We start from the raw sequence: 19,324 nt of genomic DNA on the forward strand, positions 1-19,324 counted from the left end.
TGTGGGCTTACGGACACCCTTTCCCTTTGAATAGGACAACAATCATGGGGGATCTGCCCTACCAAATCAGAAATATACCATTCAACGCAAACTGATTTGCCACAACTATCCTTACCCTGCCAAGACAATGACGTTAAGTCATGCTTCACAGCAGAAACTAGCCAAGTTGACCAAATGATGTATGAAAGGCAGCAAAACCCTTTGAAATAGTATGATGGGGGCAAAAGAAAAACGACAACACAGAAATAGAACGCATTAGTCTCCTTTTTTTTTTCTTTTTTTTTTTTAAACCATCAGCTTCTATCTTGCTACTCCGGAGCCTGCAGAGTAACTACCAAATTCTCTAACATACCAAAGTTTTAAAAGACTCCCAAAATAATCTACCAATTAATATGGAAACAGTTTTGGTAAAACGTTGCAAACAAATCTGGCCAGAATACACGATAGCCAACGGTCTCAACAACGGTCTCCAGTTTTGCTAAAGTAATATATTGCAGCTGTTTGTATTGACGTTAAAATAAGATCTTGATAAACTTTGCGTCAAAGTGGTGAACTGCTACATTATTGGTTACAGACACCTATATGCTATAAAACAACTGCTTTGGTATAAAAACATATCCAAAGGGAAAATAAATTCTTGTAAAATTCACAGCATAATTTGAGGAGAAAAAAGGCAGTCACTTAACTCATTTTTTTCTTCAGTTTCCATGTTTTGGATGGAGAGACTTGTGCAGGTGGTTCTGATGAGGAACTACATGCAAAAGGGAAAAATAACAAAACATAAAAGGGTAGACTCTGGAATAGATAGTTCTTCCCACTGCAAAATCCTTAACCAGTGAATAAGATTTTCAAGGAAGTAATGTTTAGGAGGTTGTTGTGTACAATAAGACCCTGTTATGTGGGGCCCTGCTGAAGAAGAAATCTTTGTCAAGAAAGGCCTCAAATTACCATTCTTATTTACCTTTTTCTAAGTTGTTTTAATTTCCTTAAAGAATTAAGGGCTGTCTAGAGAGAAAAATAGAGAAAAGCCATCTTAATTCAAATGATAATGTCCAGCTCCATCCCAATTCCAAGTCCATGAGTCATAAGGCCAAGGGGTTATCTAGAACCAGCCACTGACTGTCTTCCTTTAACTGGGCTGGATCCTCTCGTCTCCGGCGCCCATCGCTGCTCTCATCTGTGCCGGGCCGTGTTGCAGCTTGCAGGACTACGGGGCCACTAGGCCTGAGGGGTGGTGCTTCCCTCTCCTTTGACCCCAGTTGGTGTCAGTATCCACCTACAGGGTCTCGTCTCCACCCGGCCAGCACACGCTATAGGGACTCCACTGCCATGTGCTCCCCTTTAACAGAGTTACACAATACCGACCAACAACAAGAAATATCACCGCAAACACTTCCCCTCATTGTCAAGCTACAGGATTTACAAGCAGCTTTTACGAGAAATTTCACTTAAAAAGGGCAAAATAATTAAGAACCAGTGGAACAATAATGTCAGGCAATCCACAGTTTGAACCGAAAGAGGACGCCAAGCATTTCATCACCAACAGTTACCTGCAAAACAGCTTCAAACTTTGCTCTGAAATGCTCCTTAGAAGATTTTGCCACATAATACCATATGGTGATTACTTGGTGGTTACATGAAACTGGTGAAATGGTAAGATGGATGTCTCAATCTCACTATGGTTATTCCGCAGTATTATTTTGTGCCTAATGATTGCAAAAGAAAAACTGATGAAAATTACATATATACTTTATAACAAAGCTTTTTCTCTGTAGTAGCGGTTCAGTGATATCTCCCTTCTGACGTGAGCAGCTTTTGTTCTCAACACACCTTGTAGTAAAAAACACCACCTTAAAAATGACGCACAGGGGGAACACACAGCCAAATGTCAGTGCAGTCACGAGCTGGCCATAGAACTCTGCTGCACACACACTCCAGTCATTGGAGATTCCTCCCGGTCCATGCCCTGCCTCATGCCCAGGTGGCCTTCCGCTAGGTAGTGGGCAGGCCCTGTGTTCGTGCCCATTGAGAATGCAGGGTGCGCTGCCATGCCAGTCTCCTGCCGTGGGTTCGAGAAGGCACCTAGCCCCATGCTCAGCCCACCGTTCTGACCAAAGTCAAGGGCTCCGGCGGGCAAATGGCGGAGCTGGTAGGCCTGGTTGCCATGGTTCCCAGTGGAAGAGGACGATGTAGAGGAAGAGGAGGCAGAGGAAGACAGGGAGGTCATGGACAGATGGCCATGAACCACCTCCATGGAGTCCTGTGTTGAGGAGCTGTGTGTCGGGGAGGTGTAGTGGCGTGGGCGTGGTCGTGTAGCCATCATCTGCCCGTGGTGGTGATGAGCATGTGAGTGGGGATGCAGGGCCTTAGGGTGCTGGGGGGGAACATGAAAGGTGGTCTCCTGGACTGGGTGAGTCTCTCCAGTGACTGCTTCTGGTCCAACACCACCTCCCCACACCAACGGGGGTGGGTAAGGCTGTCTTACCTGCCGATGTTAAAAAAAAAGAAAAAAGAACAAGAGTCAGCTGTTGAATATGACTGCACCATTTTACATGTTTTAAAATAAGAATTGTTGTATTGTTATGGTCCTGACATAATGCCTTCCAATTTAGGAAGCATACAGTATGTTACATTCATTAAATTCTATTCAAAGACCACCATTTTTTTAAATTTGATTTTGTTTATTCATTCATTCTTGTATATAAGGATCAGACCATCAGCAAGTGAATCAAGCAGCATGAAAAAAATACAATATTTCTTTAATGGATTTTTCAAATGTAATAACGTCTTTTTAAATAGTTCTGAAATTATCTTAATTAGGAATGGTTTTAATAAAAAGGGCTGACTTTATGCACATACTGAATGAGAAAAAATGCTCACAAAAAGATGTGGGAAATACACCGAAAATAAAATACTCAAATTATAATTTACCACGAACACAATATTTCCCCTCATACGAAATGGCATCGTACTGACCTGTGGGCAGAGGCTGTCACCATCGATGGTAGGCAAGGCCGCGCCAAAGTGACCTCCACTGTGCAAGTGGTGATGGGTGGGGTCTGACCTCGCTCTGCCACTGGTACTTGTCCCAGATGATCCTCCTAAAAGGTTAAACAAAAGTGTCACAAGTGCACAAACTCAAAACTCCATACCAAATAGATAAGTGTAGTGAAGTAATAGGATACATTTCTCTAGTAAACCCAATAACTGATTTAAAAAAAATATATATATATATTTATTTAAAGAATTTACAGAAAGGACAATGGAGCCGAGTTGTCAGGAATAGTTACCTGAACTAGAGGAGGTGCTGGAGGTGGTTCCTGAAGACTGGGACTGCTCCAACGCGGGGCTTGTGGACACGCTGCTGCTTGTATTGGTCCCCTCATCCGCAGTCTTCTTAAAGAAGCTGTGCTGCAGGGCATAGTAGGGCTGGATGCGGCTCTTAGGATCATAGTCCAACATCCGGAGGATCAGGTCCTTGAACTTCAAGTAGTCAGCAACAGCATGGCCAGACTCCCCCGCCCGCCGGCCACCTGGACCCCCAGTCTCCACACCTAAGATGGAGTGGAGCTTCCGAGAGGCTGGAGGCTTATACTGTTTAAGGCAGAGTACACAAAGATTAAGAGATTTACTTAGCCAAGGCTTCTGTATGTTATTTACCTTAGTTTTCACTATAAATCACAAAAACACAATTTGTTGTCAGTCTAACTGCAGCAATAAAAACAATATAATGTGCTCACCCTTTTGCCATCTTTGGTCTTCTTAACACTCCATGTACCATCTGAAAGCTTCTCAAAAAACTTCCTGGCTTTTGGGGCTAGGTCCATTATGTGATTAGGTGGGATACCAAGAACCTCGACTATTTTGTTCATCTGGTCCACCTGGGTGACAAATAATTCCTCAAGTTACTTTAACATTTACATTGTACATTTGCAACATTTAAAAATGAATAGATTGTATACCCAGATGAATATCACCAAATGTTATCCTAAATTGACCATACTATCAGAAAATATAGACTCAGGCAAATGGCCAAAATTAATAGAAACGACTATTTGAACACTTGACAATCAAATATTGCGAGATATGAAATTCACTTCTTAATCTTTGAAGTCTAAATGACATTTGTAAGCTACATATCAGGAGAAAAAAAACCATCAAGTTGAATAAAACCATTACCATCCTAAGTTCTAGTACAGAACACAATACAGCACAAAAAGTATTTCAGTTTCTTATACCTCATTGGCTCCGCTGAAGAGAGGCTCTCCAGTGTGCATCTCTACCAAGATGCAACCCAAGGACCACATGTCAATGGCCAGGTCATAGGGCATTCCCAGCAGCACCTCTGGGGAACGGTAGAAGCGACTCTGGATATATTGGTATATCTACAACAACAACAAAAATACATGGACAGTTAGACTTATTTTTTTACTTGAAATCTCTGAATGACCTTTTTATTACACCCAACGTCTCGCAGCAACAACTATCACACACTTCTCAGAGACATTCTGGCATACATTAATTTTATTGTTGATAAGAAAAATCTGCAGCTAGATACCCTTTGTCCCAGTTGGCATGAGCTGCCAAAGTCCACTATTTTGATGGCACTCCTCTTGGGGTTACAAAGGAGAATGTTTTCAGGCTTCAGGTCACAGTGGATGATGCTGAGCTCAGGCGTGGCCAGGAAGAGCAGCGCCGTGCATAGCTGCTGGGCAAACTTCCGGGTGAGGTTGAGTGAAACGCCGCGAAAGTTGGTATTTCGGAGTAGGTCATACAGGTTATAGGAAAGCATCTCAAACACGAGGCAGAGGTGGTTCCGGAACATGAAGTGACGCTTCAGGTGAACTGCAGAAAAAAAATTGCATCCATGTTAGTAAAACACAAGAAACACCTTTAAATGTATTTGATGTCTTATCAGATTTTAGGGAAATTTCAAGAGTGGATTACCAATGTAGTATTTCATCTCGGTATCATGTTTGTTCATGAGCTCTAGGAGGCGCACTTCAATCTGAGCTTGATTGAGGAAAGCTTTCTTGTTCTTGATGATCTTAATGGCAACCCATTCCTGCTCAGCACGGTCATATGCTTTCACTACCTAAAGATGCCAACAAACGCAAATTTGAATCATCACTGAAGGATTTATAGAAACTGTTCTTTTGATGACAAACATCAACATTTCAAAAGTTATCAGCATATGAAAAGTATTCAGTAAATAGCTAATACTTTGCTGTTATTTATAGAGAGGAAAAACACCACCATCATTTTGTTTTTTCAAGTGCAAGACAATCGTCTCCGTCACATAATCAAAAAATGAGTGTGTGTGTGCGTGTGTGTGTGTAATATATAGTCACGCACCTGGCCAAATGATCCTTTTCCTATCAAGGAATCAATCTCATAGCGGTCCATCCACTTCTCCCCATTCTTGACAATGTAGTCATAGTTATCATCGTCATAGCCATCATTGAAGACCTTCCTCTCTTTTTTGTGACTGGAGTCTTCACCCTGACCCTGTTGGTGCCGTCGCTTCTTTTTTGCATAATACACCTATAAATTAACAAGTAAACATTTCTCATGATCACATTTGAAGGCATTTTATATTACCGATACTCAATCATTTTCAGCATTTGGAAAATCCTTACAATGTAACGCACAGATCATTAAGATAAAGATATTTAATGAAAACCAAAACAAACCTCATTGATGTGTTTGTATGTTTTGATAAGGTCAATGGAGAGCTTCCTCAGGGGAGCTGCAGTTGGGTCACGAAAGCACTGGGGCATGTGCCTCTGAAGTATCAAATAAGGAAAGTAAAAACATTCAATAAACAAACAATACACACAGTACATTTGCAAGTAGCAGGGCTTATCTAATTTGTGTATGGTTAAATATTAAAGGCCATTTATTAAAATGTATAGAATATACATTGCACAATTTAAAATGACTAGACTGAAAGAACATGTAGAAGCAGCTACTCTGCCTGGCGACAGCAGCCAAGAGGGAAGTATACTTTAATATCACATTAAGTATTGCAATTCTTGTAAAATTAGACACTAAGACTAACAGAAATGCAAGCGCTGGAATAGGGTAGGGCTAGTGTACCTGATTGGCAGTGAGCTGTGGTGTCTGGTCGCTGTACGGTAAGGCCGTAACAGATTGGTCAGTGCTTGGCTGGTGGCGGTCACTGTACTGCTGGTGCGTATGGGGCATTGGAGCAGCCATCTGAAGACCAGCAGTGTGTAAAGAAAAAGAGGGCGCAAGCCGGACGGACGAAGGTTTGCATGCTGAAGTCTCTCCTCCTAGAAGAAATTAACACTGCTATGAGCTGCATATTACCTTAAATCAACATTATATGTTACGAAACACACAAAAGGAGAAAAAAGGCTAATGGTCTTAATGTAAAACAGCTCAATTTCCTCTTCAATATAAGCCATTAATGGCCCAAAAATAAAACAGGGAAATATATTTGCTTCTTTTTTTGTACAGATTTAATTGTAAAGGGCATTCTTTTCTAGTTTGTATAACCATGGAGTATTTAACACAAAAAAGATATATATGCAAAATGCAAAGTATGCATTTGTATTATTTACATGCATGTTGAAATGATCAAGCTCACACCTAAACAGACAAAATTAATACAAGATGTTGAGAACAATAAAAAGGATGAATTCATGGTTGAGAAAAAAATCGAAAATAAATACAAAGTTTCTTTTGTTAAGCATGTAAGGTCAGGAAAATGCATCAAAGGAACACCACAAAATAAATTATAGCAGTAATATATCAACCTTTGTGAAGAAAAAGGAGCAAAAAAGCAGATTTAACAGTGAAAAGGGGTGAAAATAAAGCATCTCCACACTATACAGTGAATCATCCTTCATTTTAAGCCAGAAGGAATCAAAAATTATCAAATAGCATGTGCAGCTATCAGCATCTCTCACCAGACAACACAATTCACCAGTGCTACACAGTAACCACTATTCAGAATCCCAGCAACAGCACCTAATTAGCATAGCCTATCACCACAGAGATACAGCGTGATTTGGCAAGCCCATCAATGCACAGACCAATCACAACGCAGTATGCAAATAGCCTACTTTTGTTGCCAGGGCAGAGCTGCTCCCATTTTCCAATGAGAAAACAAGAAATAAACAAGAAATAAAATTGAACTTTGGCACACTTAGACGCTGCTTTCAACACAAGAGCCTGACAGCAAAATAGCTGCACATCCCAAAACCTGCACTCCATTTGAGAGCATTAGAAAGCTGACCCAGCTTTGGAAAAGGAAAATATACACACATCTACTGACAGGAATAAGAGGAACTGTAAGATGATAGAGCACAGTCAAAGCCTGTATTTAACACAAGATATGTTATGTACCGTTAAGTCTGTAATAAAAACAAATCTCTCTATGTATATACACATAAATATAAATATAAATATATATATATATATATATTATTTTATTTACAAAAAAAATAAGACCTTGTCTTACAATGATGGTACAAGTGATACTTTAAAACAAAAAAATATTTTGTTGAATTAGATGGACCAAATATCCAATATTTCTTTTTTTAATCTTCTTTTAGACAAATATATTTAAAGCACTAAAATAATAAGACTGACATTTCATTATGACTAATGTGTCTATGTTCATGCTTGTTCAACTAAGACCTTACAACAATTTGTCAAACAAATTGTATTGCTCTGTCATTAAATATAAAGTTAAACTGCATTAAATTGTTGTTTAAATACTGCATTGACCAATTCTAATAAAGATTTTAAATTGTTTTAGTTTTTCCCCACTTAAGAATGCCCTAAAATGTGAGAGTCTGGACATCTGATTCAAAACAGCCCAATAACTAAAAGAAAAGAAGATCTTAGGTGCAACACTTCCCACCAAGGGGTTAAGGCTAAATATAAAGAAGCTAACCTGGATGCATCATCTCCTGCAAAATGTAATATCATCCTGGGAGGAGAGTCCAGCAGCAAACGACACCCCACTACAAAGAATACAAACTGATCATTATCATTGTGCATCTTTAATGGAGATTTAACTTTAGAGTTGTAAAACTTTTGTTGAGAAGAAAAGACAGAAAACACCCCAAAACTTTTAAAAGTGTGCTTGGAGGTAATAATTATAAAATTCCATAAAAAAGCGTCTGGTGGTTAGTGCCTAGGCAATGGCATTTTCAAAACAGAGAAGATCAGAAGCTCTTGTGAAACTGTCAAAAGATTAATAGTTCACTCAGACTGGCAAAGACTAAATTGCAAATAAGAAGATTAATATTGTTGTGATCTTGGTTGTTGTTCTCCTCTCAACATGCCTATGGTTAATAGACCTTAGTTATAGTGGATTTGTATGACATGATATATACTTAATATACTTAAAAATAAATGAATTGATAGCCCAACTTAAGTTACTGTATACACGTCATAATATAGTATTGTGCATTTCTGTATCATACAAATTCCCAAATGTCTAAAAAGGTTGCTTTTTAGTCCATTTTACAAACAGAATGCTTGATATCAGACCAACCGACTAAAGTGAATTTGGCTTTTTAAAATTACTAACCCTAATGGAAAAAAGCAAGCTTTATTTGACAATGAAGCCATTTTGCAAGCGCACTTGTAGCTCTTTAGTTTCCAAAACGTTTCAATATTCTTCATTTTCAGTACTGACATATGAACAGTTCCTTTTACTGGCTCTACTCACCACGGCATCAACGGGCCTATTTAGGTGTAAATATAACGACAGCTAGCATGCTATTAGTAGCTGTATCATATCATAGGTGATAGCTGAAGACCTCTGTAACAAGCCTATGTGTCATCTCCTTACGCCCAACCGATACGATCCATTACAAAGCTAAATCAAATGCAACCCATCCAAAACAATTAAAAGCCCACCGTCCGCGCATAAAGACGGTACCCGAGCAACTCCGTACTTACAGATGATGGGGTAGATCTCGTCATGGTTGGAATTTAGAAAGCATATTCAGTGTTAATTCGCGTCCTCTCTGCCTACATTTCGTTCGTGTATGCCTCCAATTCCCCCGAATTAAATGGCAATCCGTCTGACGTTACCGTTAGCAGTCCGACTAGCTAACGTTGTCGTCGTTAACGTTACCGTGAAAACTGCGGGACAAGCAAGCATATCTCTCACCAATCCAACGTTAACGTTAGCTAGTGACGCTGCGTTCAGCCAGCGGGTTGCGGGGCCCGTTCAGCTGGTTCGTCAACAAGCCAGCGTTAACCATTAGCCAGGTTAGCCGAATTAGCGACCAGGCGTTAGCCAGGTTAACGTTAGCTAGGTGAGCTTCCGTACTGTGCAACTCTGAACCCAAACTACACCCAGCGTTGATGTTTAAACAATGAGACATAGCGAATCAAAACGGGGCTGCTAGCCAACACGGCAGCGTTGGCTTAAAATGTAACTTACAATGACAGTGTCTAATATCGCAGGGTTAACGTTAGCTGTAACGTCCACCGTGCCAGCATGACTCTCCGTCCAAAGCACAGACAATCCGTTGCACTCTCGAGGTCAAAACAAGCGACAAAACTGTTCTCGGTTCTGATTAAAATTAGTCCGTTGACCTACTGACTGAACGCGAATGGTAACACTGGCTTCGGCGGTGTCGGCACCGCCATAAAATGTAAGCTAGCCGCCATACCATAAGCTACTATTCTCAACTTCGCTGCCGCGTCCATCATTGTTAACCATTCACGTTACATATGATATACAACTGCACAAGCGTTAACGTGACATTTTAAACGGATGAAGGCGAACATAAAATATAACATTTCACAATTGCTCACCTCTGATGGCACGATCTTCATTTAAAGTCCAATAACCTGTATGATGAGGAAACTTATCCAGTTTGAGATTCTCCCCTCCCTGCACTGTTAGCGAGTATTGTTAACGTTGAATCCAATCCCGTCCTCTGATCGGCGAACTCTAAAATAAATCGCCAGCCAGATTCAATAGGCGTTTCATATCCCACGCTTTGAAGAACATCGTTGGAGATCGAAGCAACTTTGACTACCGTTACCATCAGCTGATGACTAGCAACATGCTAACGTTAACTAGCACGCATAACTCACTAGCTAGACCTTAGCTAGCTAGTTGACAAAATGAACGCAGCCAACATTAGCTACGAGCTGTAGCTTCTTTGGCTAGCCTCAAGCTAACGATTCGAGCTACCGCTAAATAAACGTTGTGCCAAATTCCGATTTTACCGTGTCTTTGTAAATTTAGCGTCGGCCACTTCGATGATTACGACAATGCCGTTAAATCCAGAGTATTTGAACATGAAACAGAAACCGTGTCCTCTGATAATTTTGGTTAAGAATTTTGTGTCAATTTTCACAAAATGGCGCGCGGTCCAAACCTGCGCAGTGAACCGGCCCGGTGGACCAGAGACACGGACAACTGAGTTAGTGCGGCGCCGCCTAATTATTTCAACTATGTTAAAACGTCGGCCTCTTGATCTTCTTAATCCGGTCCACTAGACGCATTTCGATATCCAAAAACGTCAAATATATATCCACTGGCAGCATTATTCCGGCGGGAAGGGAGAACATTTGAAAAGACTGAGCTGGGAAAAAAACCCTCCTGACAAAATGGCGATGCTCTAGCTTGTTGCCATGGCAACTGTCAATCAAAAAAAATTAAGTCCCCGGATGTACCAATGACGAATAAAATCTAACTGGCCAGAGTGACAGGACACATAACTCTGGCGGTGTCCCTGTCTGTCTTGTTACCGTGTTTGGCCTGTTGTTACCATCCAGAAGAAATGTTAATTTTTTTTACAAATTTTACAACTTACCGTTGCCTTTTGTGATTGTAGCCGTATTATGCCTTCTCTCACATTTAGTTTGTCTGTGTGTTTTCCTATTTTATTTCTGGGGACTTGTTGATTCACAAAATAACTAAGCCCCCAAAAAAAGGTATAGCCCCATTATTAATCATATACATATAGGTTTTAACATGCATATATATATATATATATATATATATATATATATATATATATATATATATATATATATATATATATATATATATATATATGTGTGTGTGTGTGTGTGTGTGTGTGTGTTTATTCAAAACAGCTATACGTCCTCTTGTACTTTACAATTTTTAATAAATATAAAATCCCCCCCTGCATGCTTCAACAGACGGTTTTACCCTGAATTACAGTGGAATAATAGTGACAAAACAGGGGATTTAACTAACAAAAACCATAACTTTGGAAGGTATCCACATATACATCTGAAGCCTCTGATGAGTCTCAGATTATTTTTGCGATATATTTTACAAATACAGAGGTATATTTAGGTATTTTGTCCAAGAGGGGCTCTGTGAATATCCAGAATGAACAAGAAGAATGATTAAAGCCAGACAAACCTCTTTAAAAAAAAACATGAAGGACCCATGACTATTGTTTTAAGACATAAAACATTGTGAACCAATCCTTTAAAAACTTCTTGATTCTAAAGATGTGCTAAACGTTTATAAACTTTTAATCAATGTTTATCCCAGATTGGTTTGTCACCTGTATTAAACGGTCTGTATTTCTTCTAAAAAAAATAATTTTTAAATCACCTTGAAAAACTGTTCAACTTGAAGGCTTTCTATGTGAGGTTCAGAGCTAAAAAAAACACAAAATTGTTGGCTCTACCTACAATTACAAAAAATATGCCACTGCAGAATAAGAAATAGGGATGCTTTAATTATAATGAGTAAAAAAAAATACATTTTGTAGCTTTTTTGCTGCAGGCATACATTTCTTTCAGATTGATAGATTTATCACATGCATTCTTCACATAAACTTTGTTGCTACCCCAAAACACTTGATATTCCATCTGAGACTGTCACGACAGTTAACTACTGCACAGCAATTATTTCCATGTATCCTGCAGGCACAAGAGATATCTATGATCTGAGTGAAATTGTCAACTTATGACATCTGCTGGCTGTTTGCAAACCCCATAGGGTGTTTTGTGTAGCTACCATTCACATCAAAGGGGAATGTGATGACTTTCTGTCCCCACAACAGTTACTGAGGATTGTCTGCCGAAATCGGACACTGACAGACACATGAAAGACTGGACGAAGCTGCTCTCAGAGCACAATGTCCTTCTGGTCCCTGCACATCCCGCCATAACTCATAATTAAATACACTTGCCACTTTATCATTACACTTGTCTCCTTCACAGTTACATTCCATCTCAATGTATTGAGGAGGTCTTTAGACAAAAAAACTGTGTCGTTCAGTTCAGAAATAGAAAAATTACGTATTTTAAGCCAAAAGATTGTCTGAATGGGGCATGCTGGGACTTAAAATGGGAGCGGGAGGATTTTTGCGCACGGTTTCCAAAAAGTTAAATGTTAAACGTTATGCACCTCCAAGAGAAAGAGAGAAAGAGAGAGAGGGAGAGACAGAGAGAGAGAGAGAGAGAGAGAGAGAGAGAGAGAGAGAGAGAGAGAGAGACAGAGAGAGAGAGAGAGAGAGAGAGAGAGAGAGAGAGAGAGAGAGAGAGAGAGAGAGAGAGAGAGAGAAATGGGCAGTTAGCTATATTTTTTAGATGATAAAAAGCAGATTTGATGACATCCCGATATGAGCCCCTACATTTAGTTCTAAGTTAAAGACAACACAAAGGTGTCTCTGTTGCCTTCAGGTAAGATAATTAGATTCTCCCTCTGTTGCTCTCTCTGATACTTTAATTAATTTCCAACTACTTCTCTTCACCTGTGAGAAAAGCAAATCGATTGACTAAAGCTTGGTAGCCTCCAACAGGTACAGGCAATTCATGTAAATAACATCCATATATTCTCTCAACAAAAAACATAATCTGTTAACAGCACTCTTGGGACAAGAGGTTAGGTTCACCTCAGATGGGTTGCCAGTCTATCATGAGGCAACGTGGGAAACACACTCACACTCATGGACAATTCACGTATCGTGTTATGAGGAAACTCTTGCTGACGGGACAGCGTGAAACAGGACAGGCCCAAAAAACATTCGACTGTTCTTTGTGACTAATGACTGTCCAGTCCATTATGTCCCCACTGAAGAGCACAACAAATATGTGGATGACATCAACCCGGTTGCACAATCTAGAGCCTCTAAAGGTATATACTAGATATGTAACTCTACACATGAATATTGTTTTAATCCTAATCCAAATCACAGGGAATTTCTCGGATCTATTCATTGTTTATCTAATTAAAACCCACACATGTCGAATGTTCACATTTTGAATGTTCACGTGTTGAATGTTCACGTGTTGAATGTTCATGTGTTGAATGTTCATGTGTTGAATGTTCACTTGTTGAATGTTCACATGTTGAATGTTCACGTGTTGAATGTTTACGTGTTGAATGTTCACGTGTTGTGCTATGGTTTAGGTTAGAGTTGGACCTCATATCTGCATCTTTTCAAATAAATAATCATCCTGAAAGTGTTTTTTTGTCTAGACGGACCTAAAACCTTTTCATTTTTGCTGTGTTTCATCTTCATTTACTCTTAACCAGTGTATATATAGACTGATGTTTTCACAACTGAACTATGTGTACCTTTTTATTATGACACCAACATTATTCAAACAGCCCTAGTGGTTGCAGAGATGCACCCTTTTAGTTTAGGCAGGACATTTTCCAGCAGAGGCCTAAAGATAGGTAAGTTTTCAAAGTGGTATGGACAGATTTCAAAAGATTATATGTAGATTTTATGAAATATTTACTTGGCTACTTAAGAGCTGCTTTAAAAGTGTGAAATCGTTTAAACTTTCCATTCTGAACGAGATTTTAGAGAAAAGTGTTACCATGACTCCACTCAACCTTTTGTATAAATACCCTGGCAGAAATTAATCAGTTAATAATTCTAATGAATATATTGGATCTTCTTTATGTTCCGTGTTTCTGTAAATGTGTTCATGTTCCACTTGGTTCTCATCCGTGACGCAACATGTCTGAGTGTGTCATACATGTACAATGTTCCCCATTCATCTTCACCAGAGACTTCCCATGGTGAACATGACGCTTGAGATTGTACTATGACATCGTTTTTTCAGCAACAAAATGTTTAAAATCTTGAATAAAAAATGTTCTTGCGACACTGAAAAATATTGAAAAATAAAAACCACAAATGCAGCTATTTTTCTAATAACATAATGTTTTTCCAATTTTAGTAAAAATCTGCAACATAGTTTTAATTTATTTTTCAACAACATAGGCAAAATAACTTTTCTCTTATAATTTTTTTTTTATTATATAGGCACAGAACCTGGTCTGTCTTTTTTTACTGTTGTTCTTTTCTCATTTTGTTGTAATTTACTTTTCTACTTTAGTTGACTTGTCTGTCCTATTTTATCTCAGCTCACGCTTGCAGACTTTAACTGAACAAGGTGTTTATTCCCAGAAAAAAACACAAACGTTTTCCTCGACTCCAACACCGATTGTTACAGTATTCTTTCTGAGCACAGGATGGCAGTATAAGCTCATTTGTTTAGTAACATGCAGTCATGGTGTAACATGATAGTTATGACGTCTAGTTTACCATCTTTAGGATATACTTTATGTATAAAGTCGTTTTTATGTATTTAATATAACAATATTTACGACGTCCATGCTTACAATTCTTAGTATACACTTCATGTGGAGGTTGTACTGTTGGTACTGAACCAACTGGTAACATTGACCTGTATATTATCTTGCATTTCACGTGATTATTAAAAAAATTAAGTGTTTTTAGACAGTGAAAAAAAAGCATTTACTTAAACTGGTTCAAATCAGCGTGCAGGCCTGCAGGAACCAGTCAGATTTAACATTCACATCTTTCCTCTTCAAGAGACCTCATGAGCCTCCTTTGCTTTCCACGGATCTCGTCCAGACATGATGTTAAAGCCCCTGCAGAGGCAAACTGTTGCTTTGCTATATACAAGTGCATGGTAGTGCTGGAAGAAGTATTCAGATTCTTTATTTCAGTTTTAAGAAGTAATATCATAGTTAAAACACTGCATTCAACATGTTGACTCCAGTAAAAGTATTAGCACAATATATTTAAGTAAAAGCATTCATTCAAAAGCATGATATGAAGTACAATATTTCCCTCAGAACTGTGGAATAGAGGGATTTAGTGGAAAATAATGGAAAGTGAAGTACAAGTTTATCTACAGTGTGCTTCAACACAATACTTGAGTAAATGTACTTTCCTAACATGGTGAAATGCTTTTGAATCTGATGAGTAACTTTCCGTCCATCTATTTGTTTCCCAGTTGTTTTGGTTGCACTGGCAGCAGCTTCAAGGCTTTGTGTTTCTATTTCCTGATACCTCGTCTCCTTGAGATGAGGCGAGTTATAACCTGACATTGTAGACAGAAAAAAAAGTCCCATATAATTTTCATAATTAATTTGGCATCAAATCTTTCTACAATATTCATTGTCTTGTTACACTACTGTAAACAACAACTATGATCTCACGGTCATCCAGCAGCTTTTTTCTTCCCAGGAGTGAGAAACACTTCGGTTGTTTCTTTGGTTTAAAAAAAGGAAAACTCAAACAACATAATCACCATTCAGTGGACATAACTTTTCCAAATGTACACTTTATTTTAAACAAAAGTACAAAAACAAACATCAGGTATTTACAATACTTGCATGGCAATGTTCACTTTCTTTGGTCAGTCTTCCAATTTGATGGTTTTACAATCAGCAGCCTGGGGGTGTGAGGTGATCACATGCTGATCTGTTCCACCAGATGCTGAGCAACCTACTGATGACTCGCAACTCAATTACACTGTTGTAACGTCTGCAAGCAATTTACCAAGTTATGAATTATATGGACATTATTGAATTTGCCTACCTGGACATATTTTTACAATATAAATAGGAAAAAAAAAGAAAATTAATTCACATACTTCACAATTATATCCTGGTCTTGGTATATTTTCCAAATTAGGAAATGCTCCTAAAAGGACCGAATGTGTGACATGTACAGCTGCGCGTATCCCATCGTACTCTACACAAATCTGACATGAAAACATGAACCCTAGTGCACGTCACAAACTGAAGCAAGTACAGGTAGATTTTCCAAAGAAGGTGAATGTATCATGACGGCGACTTTGAGATAAACACCATGTCCCCTCTGTGTGCTCCGTCACAACATCATGCCATAGCTACACAATAAACAATCATACCTCAACACGGATGAAGAACACATTTTGAAGTAATTTACAGCCTTGGAACTTTCTTTCACTACTACGGGCTTAGTGAGTTCTTCTTGCAAGGAAACAAACAATGTAAAACAATCTGTACAGCCAAATGAAAGGCAGTAATATGAGTTACCCTAAACGTTCTCTCAATAATCTACCTGCCTGGGTCACACAGTGGTTATGTCCAATGCACAGTACGTATGGAAAAAGAAACTGTGTTTCTGTTGTTATCTGTGGAACAAACAAAACAAAGAAAATCATGTAATGCCGAAGAACTCGTGCCACACCGCCTACTTCCTGCAACGTAAATCATATCACCGTCTATAACTAATGCTGAGTGTTACCCCCATCACCCATAGCCCTTTCAGGAATCCCATCTCTATTTCATTCAACATTGTTTTCACGCCTGAACGAACAAACAGAGACGAATGCGCCAATAAATAGATTTAGTACACCGACGTTGAAGGCAGAGGTTGTTTGACTGTGATGGCGTGAGGAAGCGATGGCGGCGATGTCCTTCGGGTTCCCTCCACGGCTCCGAGGGCCAAAGAGTCAGTATGCGCAGGCCGACACATCCTGACAGCAAAGGCAACTGTTGTAATTCTACTTGCAACAACTAACAAAACCAAAAAGATCAGCATTTTCTCAAGTTTCCCAAATTCCATTCTAACAAACATGAGTCCTAATAGTAGACGAGTTTACACGTGTATCAGTCGTGCAGACAAGTTATGTATATCACACACAGTATCCATTCTTTTTTTATTTTTTTTTGTTTTTTGTTCAGGAATGAATGGAGGGGTGATGGTTTAAGGTGAGGGGGGTGTTTGGATATGCTTTTTAGTCAAATTTTCCCTGAAACCAAATCCAAAGCGTCTTCATCCCAATGTACACTTGTTTTTTTCCCCCAAAGACAAAGGTGAAGAGAAATGTGCAAAAGGTCCACGTTCCCACTGAAAAGAAGAGAATGAAAACAATGTTGTTTAAAAAGAGCGTGACTTTGGTTCATCTTTATTTCTGATGCACACCAATGAAAATGTTTTCTACCTTTCACACTTGCAAAGGATGGTTGCCGTTTCTTTACACCTCAGCTTTTTGGCTGTTCTCCTCCACTTTCTCCTCCAGCTTTTTCTCTTCCTCAGAGGACCCGTCCTCGTTCTCTCCGGTCTTCCAGCTGCCTTGCCTGTTTAGAAGAAGACATTGTTACCCAATATGTATGAAAAATAAACTCCATATGGTCGGATGCTGGATGTAATATCTTATACATACTGCATTTGATCTTACCTTAGTAGTGAATAGGGATACTACTACTATACTACCTGTATGTACATCTGTCGTTATACTACTACTATACTACCTGTATGTATATCTGTAGGTATACTACTACTATACTACCTGCATGTATATCTGTAGGTATAGTACTACTATACTACCTGCATGTATATCTGTAGGTATACTACTACTATATACTATCTGTATGTTAGAGCATTAGATTGGTTTTCTGCCATAATACTCCGCTTATGTATATATATATATATATATATATATATATATATATATATATATATATATATATATATATATATAGAGAGAGAGAGAGAGAGAGAGAGAGAGAGAGAGATATCTATATATATAGATAGATAGATACTTTATTCATCCCCAGGGGAAAATATTTCTTCTAGCAGCCGCAAGCAAGTTACAGAGTAAACATAAAAATATTAAGTATGAAAATACTCAATATATACAATACAATAAATCAATAAATTAGCAGAGCAAAACATACATTTTAAGAAAATGTAATGGTAAAGAAAATGCAAAAATGTATATATATATGCATATATATATATATATATATATATATATTCAATACAGTATTTTGTACGTGTACAATTAGATACCAAAATATATTTAAAAAAAATCTGTCACACAATATTTTAACCTCATGCCTAAATGACACAATAATGAATGAACCATAACTGTATAGCAGTGTCGTGATTGGTAGAAAGCTCAGTGTCCACGTCTTACTTGGATTTCTTCATGTAGACCCAGTATGCCAGGCCGATGACTATCGTGGCGACGAGGAGACCGACCACGACGCCGACCACCAGCTTGGTTTGGTCGTTGTCGTCCGATGGGCCTGGAAGAGAAAACAGACGCTTGAGGCTTCAGCGCCGAAAGACTGCAGACTGACAGCGGCAAGCAAACAAGTCACGATGTGCAATAAATGCGCCGATGAATGGTCACATCCGCTCTGTACATGGTTATGACTCATTGAGTTCAATGTTAATGACAGATATTAAACGTGATTCACTCCATCAACCAATGGGGTTATGGACAATGTGGACATTTAGTTAGGATGCTGGTAGCTCCTCTCCTCTCAGTCCTTCATGTCTGTGTTTTATTAACGACAACACACTGGCCAAAAGATTGATTTTCCTGTTCAAGAGTCCAAGGTGATGTGAAAGGTAAATATTACATCAAGAGCCTTCTTCCAGTGAGCAACATTTGATCCCCATACCCCTCCCACCCACTCTTACAAGCAAGAAGACCGCTACAACTTACCTTGTTTATCCATTCTCACCTCCCCATTGACTGAAATCAGATATAAAATAAAATTAACTTCCAACAAAAAAGAAAAATAACAAGCGTGATGTCCAGAAAGAATACCACTCTAATTCTATTCTACTGTTGCATGCAGAGAAGTTCAACAGAGGGAACAGATCAAATCCAGCATCCCAACACACACACACACACACACACACACACACACACACACACACACACACACACACCGCTTTGTGAAGGGGGGGGTAAGAGAGATGACCATGTCTCAACCACGCAGGAATGAGTAAGCAAGGGAGAGCAAAGCATGATGTTAACACTTCATCAGTGTCTACAAAGAGAAGAGCATGCAGTGCTGATGCGTTACAAGTCAAATCATCAAAAGGCGAACAACAGAAATCTGTTAACACCTCAAAAGATGCAAAAAATAACTGCTTATAATGTATACATCATGTGTTTATTCAGCATGTGTTTTATCCACTTATCTTCCCCGAGTATGGATTAACATACACTGGTTGGGTTGATTATAAAAAGTAGCGTTCACGTCAGCGCTAAA

General features: G+C 38.9%; 2 protein-coding genes across 8 annotated transcripts in view; both read right to left on the bottom strand.

Moving 5' to 3' along the window:
* Positions 1 to 1,731: 1,731 nt before the first annotated feature.
* Positions 1,732 to 10,630, bottom strand: dyrk1ab (dual-specificity tyrosine-(Y)-phosphorylation regulated kinase 1A, b). 5 transcript variants are annotated; one of them, XM_068584490.1, is made up of 12 exons: positions 9,811 to 10,630; positions 7,928 to 7,997; positions 6,100 to 6,296; positions 5,694 to 5,786; positions 5,356 to 5,544; positions 4,948 to 5,095; positions 4,559 to 4,845; positions 4,239 to 4,385; positions 3,741 to 3,881; positions 3,291 to 3,594; positions 2,977 to 3,101; positions 1,732 to 2,485 (listed from the first exon to the last, which is right to left on the bottom strand). In XM_068584490.1, the coding sequence occupies exons 2-12, from the start codon at positions 7,938 to 7,940 to the stop codon at positions 1,898 to 1,900; spliced, it is 2,232 nt and encodes a 743-aa protein (XP_068440591.1). In that variant the 5' UTR covers positions 7,941 to 7,997; positions 9,811 to 10,630; the 3' UTR covers positions 1,732 to 1,897. The 5 variants fall into 5 exon arrangements, with proteins under 5 accessions (XP_068440591.1, XP_068440592.1, XP_068440593.1 ...); XM_068584491.1 differs by lacking the exon at positions 9,811 to 10,630 and adding an exon at positions 9,434 to 9,496; XM_068584492.1 differs by lacking the exon at positions 7,928 to 7,997 and having other exon boundaries at positions 9,811 to 10,629.
* Positions 10,631 to 15,587: 4,957 nt separating this feature from the next.
* Positions 15,588 to 19,324, bottom strand: part of LOC137790595 (CD166 antigen homolog) — a 33,055-nt gene continuing 29,318 nt past the window's right edge. Inside the window, exons 13-16 of one of the 3 annotated variants that reach the window (XM_068584980.1) lie at positions 18,769 to 18,798; positions 18,232 to 18,343; positions 17,254 to 17,389; positions 15,588 to 17,159 (exon numbers count right to left, since the gene is read on the bottom strand). In XM_068584980.1, the coding sequence (XP_068441081.1) occupies positions 17,287 to 17,389; positions 18,232 to 18,343; positions 18,769 to 18,798 (245 nt within the window). In that variant the 3' untranslated portion in view covers positions 15,588 to 17,159; positions 17,254 to 17,286. Of the gene's footprint in view, positions 17,160 to 17,253; positions 17,390 to 18,231; positions 18,344 to 18,768; positions 18,799 to 19,324 lie in introns of those variants that run through there. The other 2 variants (XM_068584981.1, XM_068584982.1) reach the window with 2 other exon arrangements.

The sequence above is a fragment of the Clinocottus analis genome, unplaced genomic scaffold, assembly GCF_023055335.1.
Source record: "Clinocottus analis isolate CAN_PGR_092001 unplaced genomic scaffold, fCliAna1.0.p SCAF_2, whole genome shotgun sequence".
NCBI classification, from domain to species: domain Eukaryota; kingdom Metazoa; phylum Chordata; class Actinopteri; order Perciformes; family Cottidae; genus Clinocottus; species Clinocottus analis.